This window comes from Haliotis rufescens, unplaced genomic scaffold (genome assembly GCF_023055435.1).
Source record: "Haliotis rufescens isolate VD_foot unplaced genomic scaffold, xgHalRufe1.0.p SCAF_31, whole genome shotgun sequence".
Taxonomy (NCBI): domain Eukaryota; kingdom Metazoa; phylum Mollusca; class Gastropoda; order Lepetellida; family Haliotidae; genus Haliotis; species Haliotis rufescens.
Window position 1 is genome coordinate 3,453,682 of NW_025964013.1, and position 14,652 is coordinate 3,468,333.

Here is a 14,652-nt window from a genome sequence, read left to right on the forward strand (position 1 = left end):
TTAAAGCATGTACCCATACCAGGACTTTGAGTTTTGTGTTTTACGGTTTCCATGTTATGTCATATGTTGTAGACCAAGTGATACTTTCGATAATACACTACATGTGTCGTGTACGTGGAATGTCCGTGAATGCTTTTCAATATAACATCCTTGTTTCGGTTTTACAGACGAAATCAATGTTTCAGTATTTTATCAAGGACTGTGAGCTGAAGTGTGCTTGTGTCAAAATTGTCAAATTGTAAAATCATGTAACAGCAGAAATGTGTCCTTGAAGGTGTACTTACATTTGTAAATGATTAAAATCAGTACAAGAAAGCGGTATACACACTGAAAAGAACACACACCTCCCCCCCCCCCCCCCCCCCCCCCCCCCCCCACCACCACCACCACCACCAAAAAAACACACACACACAAACACACTCTACATCCCTGCCTAATTGGAGGCACGGGTAGACTACGATTAGTCTCTGAAAGTATTTAACTTTGATAGAAACAAACAACTAGGGTGACAGTAGGGTCACAGAGAGAGAGTGAGTGAGAGTGCAATATTGCAGCAAAATCACGAAGGGGAATACCAGAAATGGGCTTCACATTCTACCCATGTGGGGAATCGAACCCAGGTTTTCCCAGGCTACCATACAGCCCTAAGCGGGAGAGGATATATTATAATTCAGGCACTGTAAGGGAGACAAACTAAAGGCACGGGTAGGCGAATCGTCTTTGGCGCCTCAATACGCTATTCAGAGTTCATATCCTTAGGCGTGTCTGAACACAACGATCGTTGGTTCGAATCCAAAATTCGGCTTTTTATGTTTCTAGGGTTGTCGGCACAGTACACGTCCTAATGGGTTTCACCAAAGTGGTACCTGTATCACATCTGGCCTTCCTCTGTTTAACAGCTGAAATATTGTTCAAAGCGGCTTTAAAGCAAACTCACATGACAATAAAATGGATCTCTGTTTCCTGAAAATGAAAGGGATCTCTGTCACATGAAGCTGTGAGTGGTCTATTTCACATGACAATGAAAGGGATCTCTATCACACAGCAATGAAATGGATATCTGTCATATGACAATGAAATGGATCTCTGTCGCATGGCAGTGAAAGGGATCTCTGTCACATGAAAATGAAAGGGATCTGTGTCACATGGCAATGTGTGTGCTCTCCGTCACATGACACACTAAGAGATATTTGTCTCTTGACAACATACTCTCTGCAAAAAAGAAACGCACAGGTACAATTGTAGTAAATTTGCTGTACCTAATAAAGTGGATATATTCATAATTAAATATCATAGATACAAATATGAAATTTTGGAGCTCGATAGTCACATGTTGTCGTTGTACAATGGCATTGAAAACTTCATTATCATGTCACATAAGGCCACAAGTTTGCGCTGAACTCAGTATCTCGTGTGACCGCCCCGGGCAGCAATCCCCGCTCTGCATCTCCTCGGCACTGACTTGATAAGTGTACGAATTCTGTCCTGTGGAATTCTGCGCCATTCTGCTTGTAACGCGTTGACCAGTTGTGGGAGTTTCTGCGGCGTACTCTGACGTTTACGTTCACGTCGACCGAGTTCATCACAGAGGTGTTCGATTGGGTTAAGATCTGGTGATCTTGACGGCCAGGGCAGGCGTTGATATTGGCATTATGAAGATAGTCTACCGTGACACAAGCTGTGTCACATTTCCCATATGGTCTCCACACCATGACACTACCGCCACCGCAATTGTCGAATTCACGTACACAATGTGGGGCAAAACGCTCATTTCAACGAAGATAAACACGTTGTCTTCGATCTCGGCGGCGAAGAAGTAATCGTGATTCATCGCCAAACAACACGCAGCTCCAGTTTCTCGAATCCCAAAGCTGTAAGGTATGGCGCCAACGCAAGCGTCGCTGTCGATGGAACTGTTGCAAAAGAGGGACGATAACTTGTCTTCTTGGTCGGATTCTGCCCTCGCGAAGATGGTTCCTGACAGTCTGGTACGATATCCTCCTCAAACCAGGTTGCGTCCTGCAGTCTCCGTAGCTGTTGCATTGCGATGACGTGGGTGGAACAGTCGAATGTAGCGATCCTGTGCAGGTGTGGTAACTCTTGGCCGGCCGGTTCTTGGACGGTGTGTATTTAACTGTGTGTGTCGGCCACAAAGGCGGCAAATGGTGCTGTGGTGGACGTTGAAGTGGCGTGAATACTGCGATTCCCCTCTTTGGATACGTCCTATGGCGATGGGGGCGGTCGGGTAGCCAAGTGGTTAAAGCGTTCGCTCGTCACGCCGAAGACCCGGGTTCGATTCCCGACATGGGTACAATGTGTGAAGCCCATTTGTGGTGTCCCCCGCCGTGATATTGCTGGAATATTGCTAAAAGCGGCGTAAAACCATACTCACTTCACTTCACTTCCTATGGCGATGTTCCTTTGGGCAGCGCTGAGTCTCGGCATTTTCGAACTTGAAAAATGTTAACAATTGAATGACAAATTATTGGCTTATATGCTTGGCTTTTTATTGCCACTACCACGATTTACGAATGCCATAACTCACACGTGCATTTTGCTTTACTGTTTTCGTCCATGACATGTTTTAACAAGTGTGAAAACAATGCCGTTTAAGACATTGCAAATCGAAAATGGCTGCTTTTGACGCACCGTTTGTCGAATATCAGGCCACCAACATTTTCCAATAACATATATCTAATCTACATACCGGATTCTTTGTGTAGTCAGGTTCAATTAAATACATACTACCTGTGCGTTTCTTTTTATTGAAGAGACCCCCTCCGTGGTCTAGTGGTAGAGCGTCCGCCCGGAGAGCGGAAGGTCCAGGGTTCGATCCCGGGCCGCGTCATACAAAAAGACGTTAAAAGATTGTACTTGTTGTTACCCTGTCTGGCGCTCGGCATTAAGGGGCTAAAACAAGGAATGGTCGGCTCGGAGTCAGTATACTGTGTCTGAGTGGGGTATTCATGTTAAACTGCGGCATGGTATCTCAGTGAGCTAGCACTATAAATCGGCATCAGTCAGGACTAGTACAAGCAGCCACACACACACATACACGTGCATGCACGTCGCTATATAAGTGCAATAATCTTGGACGCGACGTTAAACCCAATTTCACCTCACCTTTTATTGAAGAGTGTAAATGACCTGTTTTCAAACATGCTATACCAAACAGCTGCGACAACCAATGTGGTTCAGTTGTGACGTGTATTATACGAGGCTATGTTACGAAATGTAACTACGGGTTTCCTATACGAGGGACGGTTACAGTCAAGTGGACCCCCGGGTGCGACAATCGAGTAGAGACATACTTAAGAGGGAATAACTCGTACTGCTCTGCTGTCTGTGTATCCACAGACTTGCTTCTCACACAGTCCCTCTGGGGATATACTGGTGCACGTATAGCACGCGTTCATCGTTGGAGATTTGTGCCCTTTGGGGACACTAAGTCTTGTAAAACTGTATTTTTATCCCCCGGCGTATAATGCGGGGGATATAGCGATCAGCCAGTCTGTCTGTCCGTTCTTTGTCCATCTGTCTATCCGTAATCATTTCCTTTTCCGGGACAGAATTCGAAAAAGCATTTTCTTACACACCTGTGGGTGAGAAACCCATTTGAGATAACTGGTATCAAACATATGTGTGAGATCGAATTCCAGGCCCGTGATTGGCTACTCCATGGTGATGACCTGGGGTCAGATGATGACGGACTACTTTCCTGAGTGTAAGTCATTCATATGTTGCTCGTGCTTCAGTCGAATGTTCACCTACGCCTGTCGTGAACAACGGGACCGTGTAATTAATAATAAAAATAAACAAACTCGTCCTCGTCTGCGAGTTTGTTTGGTATTATTATCAGTTACATTATCTGTTGTTATGTCAACATTATCGTTTTTTTCAGAGTGTAAACCCCCTGGATGCCACAACGACACATATGTCCCTCCTCTTCAACCCTCACTTCGAAATGGAATAAAATTCAAAATACATCACGCAGACTAATACACTTCATGTGCACAGTTTTGAATTCCCCCTTCTGTTTATCATTTACTGTCATTTTAGGCAATTCAAAATAACTGAAAGTGACTTCTGAAAATTAGATACATTGTAAACCTCGCCAAATCACAATTCACGGCGTTATATAAATATTTATTGTGTGTTTAGAAATCTAAATATCGGATATTTACTCGAATAATTAAAGAAGAAAAATAGCATATTAGCGATCATGGGTATCAAATCACTAATGATAATTCTGAAACGTCGCTGATAAGCCTAGAATCGTCTAGAATGTTTTGGTATATACGTTCCGCCATATTGGATTGGATTGTGTTTACAAAATGCCGGCCATGAGACGCCTATTCAATCAGGTATTTTTCAAACTCAGCTGCTATACATGCATCCCTGAATTCCTCATACAATTTCGAAACAATGGATAAATGGTCTTTGTCACCAATGCAAATTATCTAGATGAAATCATGCGAAACAAATTGGAGTCCAGGTATGGAAACGAAAACTGTGCTCGGAAAACTGTACTTGCTGAAATGTAAACACAGCAAAATTCAGAATTTACACTGTAGCATTTTTAGAGTTACTTTCGTCAAATTGTTGCATACATTGGCTCGATCACGCGTTTGAGAATATTCATGGGAAGAGTATCGTTGCACTAAATATGGAATTACACATATATACATTATAATGATGTGGTAAATTCAACAGAAGCCGTAAAAGTTTCCGTCCTGTGTGACGCCATGACTGACGCTAAATCACGCACAACGATGACGGTAGTTATCTGCATTTCTGACTAATTCTCTTTGTTACATTGGAAAACATGGTAAACAAATAACAGTACGCAGATTGTCAGAATGTTTCTGATTACTTACGTGAAACATTTATGTGTATACGATCCCTCAATCAACGAAAATCCTCCTCTGGAAATCCAACGTACTGTTGTCAGTGAACACGCCATTTTGTAAAAGTCGGTCTCCGGTAGTGATGTCATACGGAAGTAAACATTGTTGTCCATATTTGGTCATTTCTTTGAGGTGTAAACTTTTAACTTGGCACCCAGCGTGTTCTTTGTTTTTGTCTACTTTGCATTTTCATCATCGCCTTGATAATCCAGATATGACGGAAAACTTTTGTGTAGGGTCACATTATTTATGAGAAGTAAGCAGCACATAGGATGACGTCACTTGTGACTGTGGTGTTATGTATTAATGCGCTACTGCAATCATGAGAATAGACAAAATTCATCGGTTCGATGCTAAAAAGTGGCGATTTTAGGGTGGGTAAGAAACAGATTACTGCACTCGTGCCTGTCAGATATCATTGATCTTACAACTCGTTGTTACAAAGCGTATCTAATTCGCTCGTTAGATACGTTTTGAAACAACTCGTTGTAAGAACAATAGTATCTGACAGACACTCGTGTAGTAATCTCTATCAGTATGTTTGATCGATACTTGAAAGATGAATCAGTCACACGCCAAAGTGGTGCCTTTTGCTATTTTGCAATTTTCCAAAAAATTTTTTTTGCTATTTAAGAATGTTTCCGTGTATCCATGGACACAAGTTAGACTTTGCTGAAATGGAGGTAGGCACTAAAAAACTGTTCAACAGTGTTAAATCAAACTTGGAACATGAATTATTCAGGGGTTGAAGTGGTGCCTTTTGCTATTTGGGAATTTAGATATTGTTTTTCCTGTTTCCATGGCAAGAGGTTTTACTTTGACTACATCTTTAAAACTAATAGGTATTCTTCCTTGAAACTATGCACACATATGACCAGTGTGTCATCTGGTGCCTTTTGCTATTTAGGGATTGTTAGAATTTATATTTTTTTCCGTTTCCCCGGCAACAAGTTTGACTTTGACTGTTCATGTTGGGGTGTACCTGACATAGAAATACAAAGTTCCGAATCCCAATTCCACGGAATTGTTTTGATAGCTCAATAACTACTCTTGTATACTGACAGACAGAAATTCTTCATCAAGTGCACTTAACAGGCAGATAATTTGTTCTTTCGAATTTGTAGGGGCCGGAGGATTTGTCATCTTCTGATGATTCTTGTTTGTAAGTCTTTGTCGAGGTATTTCATAGCAACAAATGTTGCGTCAAACAATCAGACGAATGAGATGACCATTAAATATACCCATGTCTGTTTGTTTGTTTGTTGTTTAACGCCGCACTCGGCGATATGACGGCGGTCTGTAAATATTCGAGTCTGGAGCAGACAATCCAGTGATTGACATCATGAGCATCGATCTAGGCAAATTTTGGGATCAATGACATGCATCAATCAAGTCAGCTGGCCTGACCACCCGATCCCGTTAATCGTATCATACGACAAGCACAGTCGCCTTTTACGGCAAACATGGGTTGCTGAAGATGTATTCTAACCCGGGTCCTCATGGGTCACAACAGGTACGTAATATATATTGTTAAGACCGCGCTTGTCATGGTATTGAGCGTAGAAAAGTTATAAGCCACGTTTAATTGTGGATCTGTCATCCAATAAATGCACTGAAAAATATCATAATTACATGTGGAATTATTGCAGACATACTTTAAACATAAATAATATGTATGTGGTGTCTGTTGACTCATGTGTTGTTGTAGCATGCTACATACATGTACATGTTTATGTTGATTATATTATTGATCATACATATAACTGATCAGGTAAAGTTTTGATGTTATGTAGGCTTTGTGCATTCCTTGTCCTCTGGTGTAAAAGACTATTTTGGTAAACGCCTCTGTACAGTGTACACGCAAACGTGGCTAATCACACCCATTTAAGCTTCATTATAATATCGTGCTTCAAACTAAGCTGTACAGTAAAGTACGGTTATAACGAACTCAAAGGGACTACGGATTTTAGTTCGTTTTAACCGTAGTTCATTATAAGCATATATACAGCATAACTACAGCAAATAGTCGGGACCAAAAAAATAGTTGTTCGTTATATCCGTCAGTTCGTTATAAGCGTGTTCGTTATAACCGTAGTTTACTGTACGTGGTAAGGAGATTTCCCAACATGTTGTAATATGTGGAACAAAGTTGATCAACAGTGACAACAAGGGATTGCACCTCACCGTACATCTCCAAATAAATTTGTAAAGTTTGTATATATACCAGATATTTCTAAAAAAAACAAACCTAATATACACTGAAGAAAAGCGTGCATGTTGCGATTAACGTCACTGTGAACAGTATTCCCGTTATTTGACGGCATGACAGCGTGCGTTGTTGAGGCTTTGTGTGACGCCTTACACAACTGGGCCCCCAGAGCCCATCTATTTCGGATACAGTTCGAAAGCGAAGTTGTGGCTGTGAATAATGCTGTTTTATAAATGCGCTATGTAATTTTATTCAGTCATATTTATCCTAAGATGTGGAGAATATTTGCAGAAATTATTGGAAAACCCGTGAGCAGTTGCAGTTTTTTTACAGAATCAAACTGGAAAAAATGCTGCTGTGCATCGATTCCTGATATGAATAAATATATATAGTGGCTTAAAATACATTACCAACATGAACATTTCGGAAGATTTATTCAAATCTGTATACAAACTCTATACTGGGGTAAATACTGCTGATGACAAAGTACTGCTGCAGAATAAACACCAATGTCAAGGAAGCTCCGTTTACGATATCAGGATCACACATCACTCTGGGATATCCCGTTCGTGTAGATATGTGAGGACAGAAAGGAGCTCATCAGCAGGATATCCTTAAAGTGCCGGCGTTGCATGTCGCCCTCAGCAGACGGGTGAACTCACATTTCGGGTCATAAGCTGACATTCTAAAATTGATTCGTAGCCAACGAGTAACTTTTTTAATCCGCGGAAACATAAAAACGATACATTTTAAAACTATGTACAGTTTCAATAATAACAGGATAATAACACCACAAGCAACATACGTTTTCTGTTGTGGTTGCGGTTATCACTGCCACGTGGTTCATAGTCCCAGTGTCATCATAAAACAATCTGCTATAGAAAATCAAAGAAGAAAACCAAAACAGGATGATGATGATGATGATGATGATTATTATTATATATTTCTTTTTCATTCTCTTTCAGATAAAGTTTTGTATATTCTGCAACAGTTTTTATCATTAATTAGTCACTAACCTCAAATATTTGATATGTCAGAATCGTGTTGAGGACACAGTATTTGTCCGGCTGGGGAGCAAGAAACGCCATGGTTTCATTCTGTTCTCTTGTGCACAATGTCAATCTCATAAATAATGTGTGTGGTTATTAGTGGTTTAGTTTGTTATTCATACCTTATCATCCATTAACCATATGCTATGTTGTTTGTTTGTTTGTTTGTTTCTTATTTAACGCCGCACTCAGCAATATTCCAGCTATATGACGGCGGTCTGTAAATAATTGAGTCTGGACCAGACAATCCAGTGATTGACATCATGAGCATCGTTCCACGTAATTGGGATATGAGTACATGCATCAAACAAGTCAGCAAGCCTGACCACCCGATCCCGGTAGTCGCCTCTTCAGACAAGCATAGTCACATATGTTATGTACGTTATGTTATGTATGTGCATAATTTGTTTATATCTTCATATTAAACACACGCGCAAACACACTCACACACATACACCCACTGTTTCACACACACACACACTTACTCGCGCATTCACACACATTCACAAGCACGCTTACATAACACCCACTCTTTCACGCATCACACACACACTTTCACACTCACACTTCAACTCATGCTCACACACTCTCTATCACATGCTCACACTTAAACGCTTACTTACACGGTCTCCGGGTCTTCACAACACGACGTATGAACGATGGACTATGTACGCCCATCTCTTGCTGTGACAATGGGGCTGATACTGACGTTGGATACTTACAAAGTAACAAACTGTCTACATTCAGGTTTGTCACTATTTTATTACAAATATTGCCCACACTAATTCCATATATGTCTTTTCCACCTGTTCCAATATATATATTAAGAGATCCGTGAGGATCCGGGGTAGAATAGGTCTTCAGTATCCCATGATTGTCGTAAAAGGCGACTATGCTAGTCGTTAGAGGCGACTAACGGGACCGGGTGGTCAGGCTCGCTGATTCGGTTGATGCATGTCATCGTATCCCAATTGCCTAGATCGATGCTGATGTCAATCACTGGATTGTCTGGTCCAGACTCGATTATTTACAGACCTCCGTCATGTAGCTGTAATATTGCTGAGTGCGGCGTTAAACAACAAACAAAACAAACTGTATATTTAAAAAACAGTTGACTGACTGGGATAACGCTAGATGAGAGTAGACGGGGCATGTATTCACACTCCGCTCGTAGCTATATGTGAACGCAGCGGGCACAACCATGTTGAATCAGTGTTGAACACATGTCGTTCTTCAACTTTGAAAGTTGTTTTGGTTGAATTTGAAAGTGGTGATGATGTTGGAATGTCTAAGTAGAATCAGCATCAGATACAAATGTTGAAACAATGTCGTGCTTTAACATTGAAATGACAGTGAATATTGGCTGGATTTGGTGTTGTGATGACGTTGATACAACGTCTACATTTCAACTTTTAAATCCAAACAAAAGCCAGCGTCAATCTAATTTTCAAATGTACATGTATACAATGTCAACATTCAAGTATGACATCTTTTCAACTTTTGATATCTGATGTTGGTACAACGTCAACATTTCAACTTACAAGCCGAACCAAATGTCAGTGTCAATATATATTTCAAGTGTATGCAATGTCAGATTTCAATGTTGAAACAATGTCATGATTCAGCATTGAAATGACAAAGATATGTTGTTGGATCTGAAATCTTTGATGATGTTGTAATGTCGACATTGAATCAACATCAGATATCAAGGTTGCATGTTGGTTTGGATATTTGACACATACAGTTATATAACACAACATAAAACCGAAAACCAATGTTAAATCAATGTTGAAAACAACGTAAGATTTCAACATATTCTCAATAACGAAAGACTAGTGTTGAATCATTGTGGATGTAATGTCTTTCAACGTAGCAACATCATATCAACCACATTTCAACAATCAACCAATGTCAAGTGCCTGCTGGGGTATATAGGTCAATGCACTAGTCCCTTGTGTCTCTAACTAGCCATTTCAACTATTAGACAACAGGCGCAAAGTGTTCTCCTCTACATTCAAAGAACACTTAAACTACAACTACTTAATGCACGATCAAAAGGTTCATGGTGTAAGTTGAGATTTCGTTATGCTATTCTAATTTAGTTTCTTACCAACTCAATGCCATATTGAGTTCTCATTATCTCATATCAATCGAGGGACATCCAGTTTCAATGATAAACTCTTAGATCGGTATATACATACACCGTACAAATGCTTTACAAAGGCAATAATTACAGAGATAAACACTCCATAGGTTTCAAGAGGCCACCATCCGGTTCTGTAGTCCTTATAAATTACTTCTTATTTGTAGTAAATCAGTGTTTCCACGGATCGTGTTTACCTGCAAACTCAACCATGGCGGAGACCAACTGCAGACAGCAAAGTGGAGCTATTTTCACCTTTGATGACTTGAAGATGTCCTATGGTCTTGCGGTTTTGGAGTCGGCAATTCTTGACGTCGGAGCGGTATGGATTGACAACACAGGCGGTAATAGTTTTATGATATTATTATCTAATATTTGTGTTTGGAGTGAGTGAGTTGGGTTTAACGCCGCTTTTAACAGTATTCCAGTAATGTGATAATGTGGGAGGAAAGCCCGAAGTGATGCAGGTCTCTGACGTTTACCACTTCGGTGAAACCCACGAGCACGGGTATGGTGCTGACAAACCTAGAAACCTAATCGGGGCGAACCGGGATTCGAACCCACAATCATAGGTTTCTGGCATGCCTAAGGGACGCAACTCTGCACAGCGAATCGCGACGCCTTAGACGACTGTGCCACCCGTGCCCCCTTGTGTTTGGAAAACAAACCTATGTAACCGTTTATACGGTCTGTATACCGTTTAAACTTCCCATTTTATAAACGGTATGTAGTATACGTGTGTATTACAGGAATATATCAACGGAACAGATTGAATTTAGCAGTTGAGGGACGATATAATGTAACTTAGTTCTTGTGGTGATCCACACTTTAAGGACATATTTGTAAATTATAATAGATGAACGTCTCTGTGGTCTTGTGTATAGAGAATCTGCCTGGTATAGCGAATTACATTTTGTACATGCAAAGCAGGAAACACAATGCGCATTTATGCAAACCTCTCGTGTGTCTACACATTGGCAAGTGTTGATGATGCTGACGTCAAACCGGAACTTGACAGTATTGATTACTCGCGTATGTTACATTCGTTGTTTAACCCCTATGCAGCTACGTATCCACTCAATATCAGACATAACCATTCGATCCCCTAAGATGTACATTTCTACTGACATAGTCGCCAAAAGAAGTATCGCTTGTATCGCTGTAAAACGAATTTATCTGCTCGTCTTCTAACATTGTGCACAAAACATTCAATAATTCATATGCTACTGGTAGCACTAGAGAATAAGCATAATGGATTTGTATAGAATATACATTGGGCATTTGTTATAAATGTTTTAGCTTAAACATATATACACAGCTGTCATCGTATTTCACATCTGACCACATTTTAGATATAATCTGCAAATATTCCTGATACATTGAAAGATACAATGTTTTCAATGTTTCCAATACATTGTTCAAACTAACGTTACAGATGCCTGTCGAAATAACACAGCTGGAAACAAGTCGCACATTTGTTGCGTGGTTATTAGTGAGTACAGACTTCCTGCATATTACTGTAGTATGCTTACACTGCATCTGACCTTTGTCTATCACGTGTTGCACATGTAGGAAATATATGAGATCCTATAATATCTGAGAGATGTATGTTGGTCTACATGTACAACATGTTATCCGACGTTTATGGTAGACGTGCATTGTATTGTACCATTGATACATGTTTCAGTTGTACAAATGGAATCAATGAAATCGTTTAATATTTGACTTTGTTCTCATGACCATTGAGATATTTAGAACCTGCTTCTCTGTAGACATAGTAGCACACGGATTCACGACGATGTCATCATACTTCAAGCTATTGGTTGAGAATTATTGTTTGATGGAAGAAGTTCATTTCTTTTCTTGTCAGATTCGAATGGCACGAACGTATTCCAGCCCGCCAATTGTACAGACCTGTATCATTATGTTTGCAATATGAACAGTAGTAAGTACAACTGAGTTCATTTGTAATTTAATACTATTGTGTGTGATTTAAAATGATTCTAGTGTATACATAATGAATTATGATATGGTGGAACATCATTCAACATGCACAGGCGTTAATTAGTAACAGGAAAGTGTACACATCATATAGGATGAAAGTAGATACAACATAAGAATTTTTGTATAAACTTGGAACACGTAATAACATGATATCTTGATCCGATATTCGCAACCTGTCATATGAACGTGTATATGCCATGTCAAACATTCATATTATTCAAATGATGGTGTTATGAGGGAAGATAATTTTAACGTTTCGGAGTATATGCTTACTCCTTCAGGATGGGATGGGATGGGATGTAAAACTACCTGGAAGGCAGGACGAAATTACTACTGATTGGTAATTGGCAATGGACAATTGGCAAACGGGAGGCCAGTGGTAATTAGTAAGCATATACTCAGAAACGTTGTGTTCCTCATAATAAAGAGGATGACATCCATAAATTCTCTTTCTTATGTATATCACTTCTAAATGCCTTTCAAAGACTTGATGGTGTCATTGTATCAAATCTAGAATCCGATGTGCATCAGTGACGTCTGCTGTTAACGTCAAGATTTTCACATCTTCTTTGTAACAATGTTTACAGTGGTCTGTCCAATTATCGGATATATAATTTTCGAATTTGTCGTGTGTGTGCTAAAATTGCACATTGTTACCGACAGCTGCCCAGGAAGAGCCTGAGCGAAATGGTAAGTATACCGTAGACACGCAAAAAAAACAGCCCTGGGTGTAAACATATATTAATGCACAAACCAGCAATTATACCATTCATCTTTAAACGTTAATGTTTTTATTTTAACATATCAGTGGTTTGTGATTCAGATATGAAATAGGATAGGTTAACACATGTATGGGACATAACCTAAAATTGTTCTGTTAGTTGCATTGCTTCCGATAACACGTTGTGTTCGAGATGAGAAGGCAGTTTGAAAGTAAGATGTACATGACTATTTTCCTTCTATGTCACAGGAACACAACATCTCTACGTCCCTTGCTTGAACGAGACGTCTTCAACGAGTAAGCTGATAACTCTTTTCACAAGTCTATATATACTGCCTCATTTACTTACAAGAATGCGACATTGATACGACATGGGCGGAGACAATGGCTGGTTGTGGGTCATGCATGTAGGCACATTTCCGATACCAGTATCTGACTTAAGATGTCAGTGCTTTCCGTAAATTTAAGCTATGACTTTCACTGTTCGTCGTACCTTCTCCTCTACCAGAGATAGATCATGTTACATGTTAGGTTACTTTGTTTCAGGAATTGCTGTCATCATTGTGTGCACCTCTCTCACTATAACGATGGCCGTGGCTGGTATTACAGTCTGGTGCTATTGCAGACTGTAAGGGAATTACATTCATATACATGTATTGTGATCATATCTATTTCTTCAAACTGACATATTAAGCATCATGTTTTTGTGTTAAAGATACACGTACATTGGCTGGTTGTACATGGTTAAAGAGAACGCTGTATTCTATGTTATTTAGGAATAAGCCACCGAAGAGGTACGCTGTGAGAGTGGAGAGTGCGATATATCACCGACAACATCCTGATCCACACAACAAGGAAGAGTGCAGAGTTGCTGATACATCAGCTGCAGATAATCTCACCCCGGAATCTGATGACATCATTCAAGAACACACTAAAGGAGCAAAGGGTGATGACTATGACACCTTGTGCAGAACAGGGAGTACAGAAAGCAACGTGTTGAATCATAGGTCAGACGTCACCCCTGTGTACGGTCATTTGTGTGGACAAAATAACCTGCATGGCTGGACCACCGAAAACCATTATGACACCACCAGTGTGCCTTTGTATGACAGGAGGACTGTTGATAAGATATATGATAGAACACATGCATCTGACAGATAGTAATAAAACAGATATAAGCTATAATTTTTTATGACGCTTTAAAGTTTGAATTCTTGTACTATTGAAAATGACTTTATGATTTGGATTGAACGCCTGATTGAACACTTTGTCCGTTGTAGAACTTCAGTTTAATTTTGTGAGTAGGCCCACCTCTGAAAACAAGGGACACGGACCTGGTTGGCAACCCAGGGATCACATACTGGGCGATCAGGGATTCGAACCTACGATCAGAGAACGCAACTATACCACAGTCAACTTGGCCATCTCCGCCTCTGTTAAATGTTACAATATGTATCATACAGACTTTCTAACATATGCCATATTGCTATGTATGACATCGTCCACAAATACCTTGGACTTGGATAAGCCCACGATATGTTTCCTGGCCAGCTATATAGTTACTTTGTGTGTTTGCTTATCTATTTCATTTTGACTTCCTTATTGTCTAAATGCTTTTT

At 40.1% G+C, this 14,652-nt stretch overlaps 1 protein-coding gene across 2 annotated transcripts; it reads left to right on the plus strand.

The window, feature by feature from the left end:
• The first annotated feature begins 8,682 nt into the window (after positions 1-8,682).
• On the plus strand, positions 8,683-14,652 carry LOC124136829. 2 transcript variants are annotated; one of them, XM_048380477.1, is made up of 8 exons: positions 8,684-8,912; positions 10,476-10,652; positions 11,744-11,800; positions 12,179-12,253; positions 12,976-13,002; positions 13,283-13,330; positions 13,580-13,661; positions 13,810-14,652. In XM_048380477.1, exons 1-8 carry the CDS (start codon positions 8,825-8,827, stop codon positions 14,192-14,194), a joined length of 939 nt encoding a protein of 312 aa, XP_048236434.1. In that variant the 5' UTR covers positions 8,684-8,824; the 3' UTR covers positions 14,195-14,652. The 2 variants fall into 2 exon arrangements, with proteins under 2 accessions (XP_048236435.1, XP_048236434.1); XM_048380478.1 differs by lacking the exon at positions 12,976-13,002 and having other exon boundaries at positions 8,683-8,912.

What these genes read in the sequence shown, in the direction of transcription:
- LOC124136829 (XM_048380477.1), top strand. Translation starts at nt 8,825, where the DNA reads ATGGACTATGTACGCCCATCTCTTGCTGTGACAATGGGGCTGATACTG. An exon ending in GAACGAGACGTCTTCAACGA is followed by an intron (nt 13,331 to 13,579) that starts GTAAGCTGATAA and finishes ACTTTGTTTCAG; the next exon opens with GAATTGCTGTCATCATTGTG. An exon ending in GTCTGGTGCTATTGCAGACT is followed by an intron (nt 13,662 to 13,809) that starts GTAAGGGAATTA and finishes TATGTTATTTAG; the next exon opens with GAATAAGCCACCGAAGAGGT.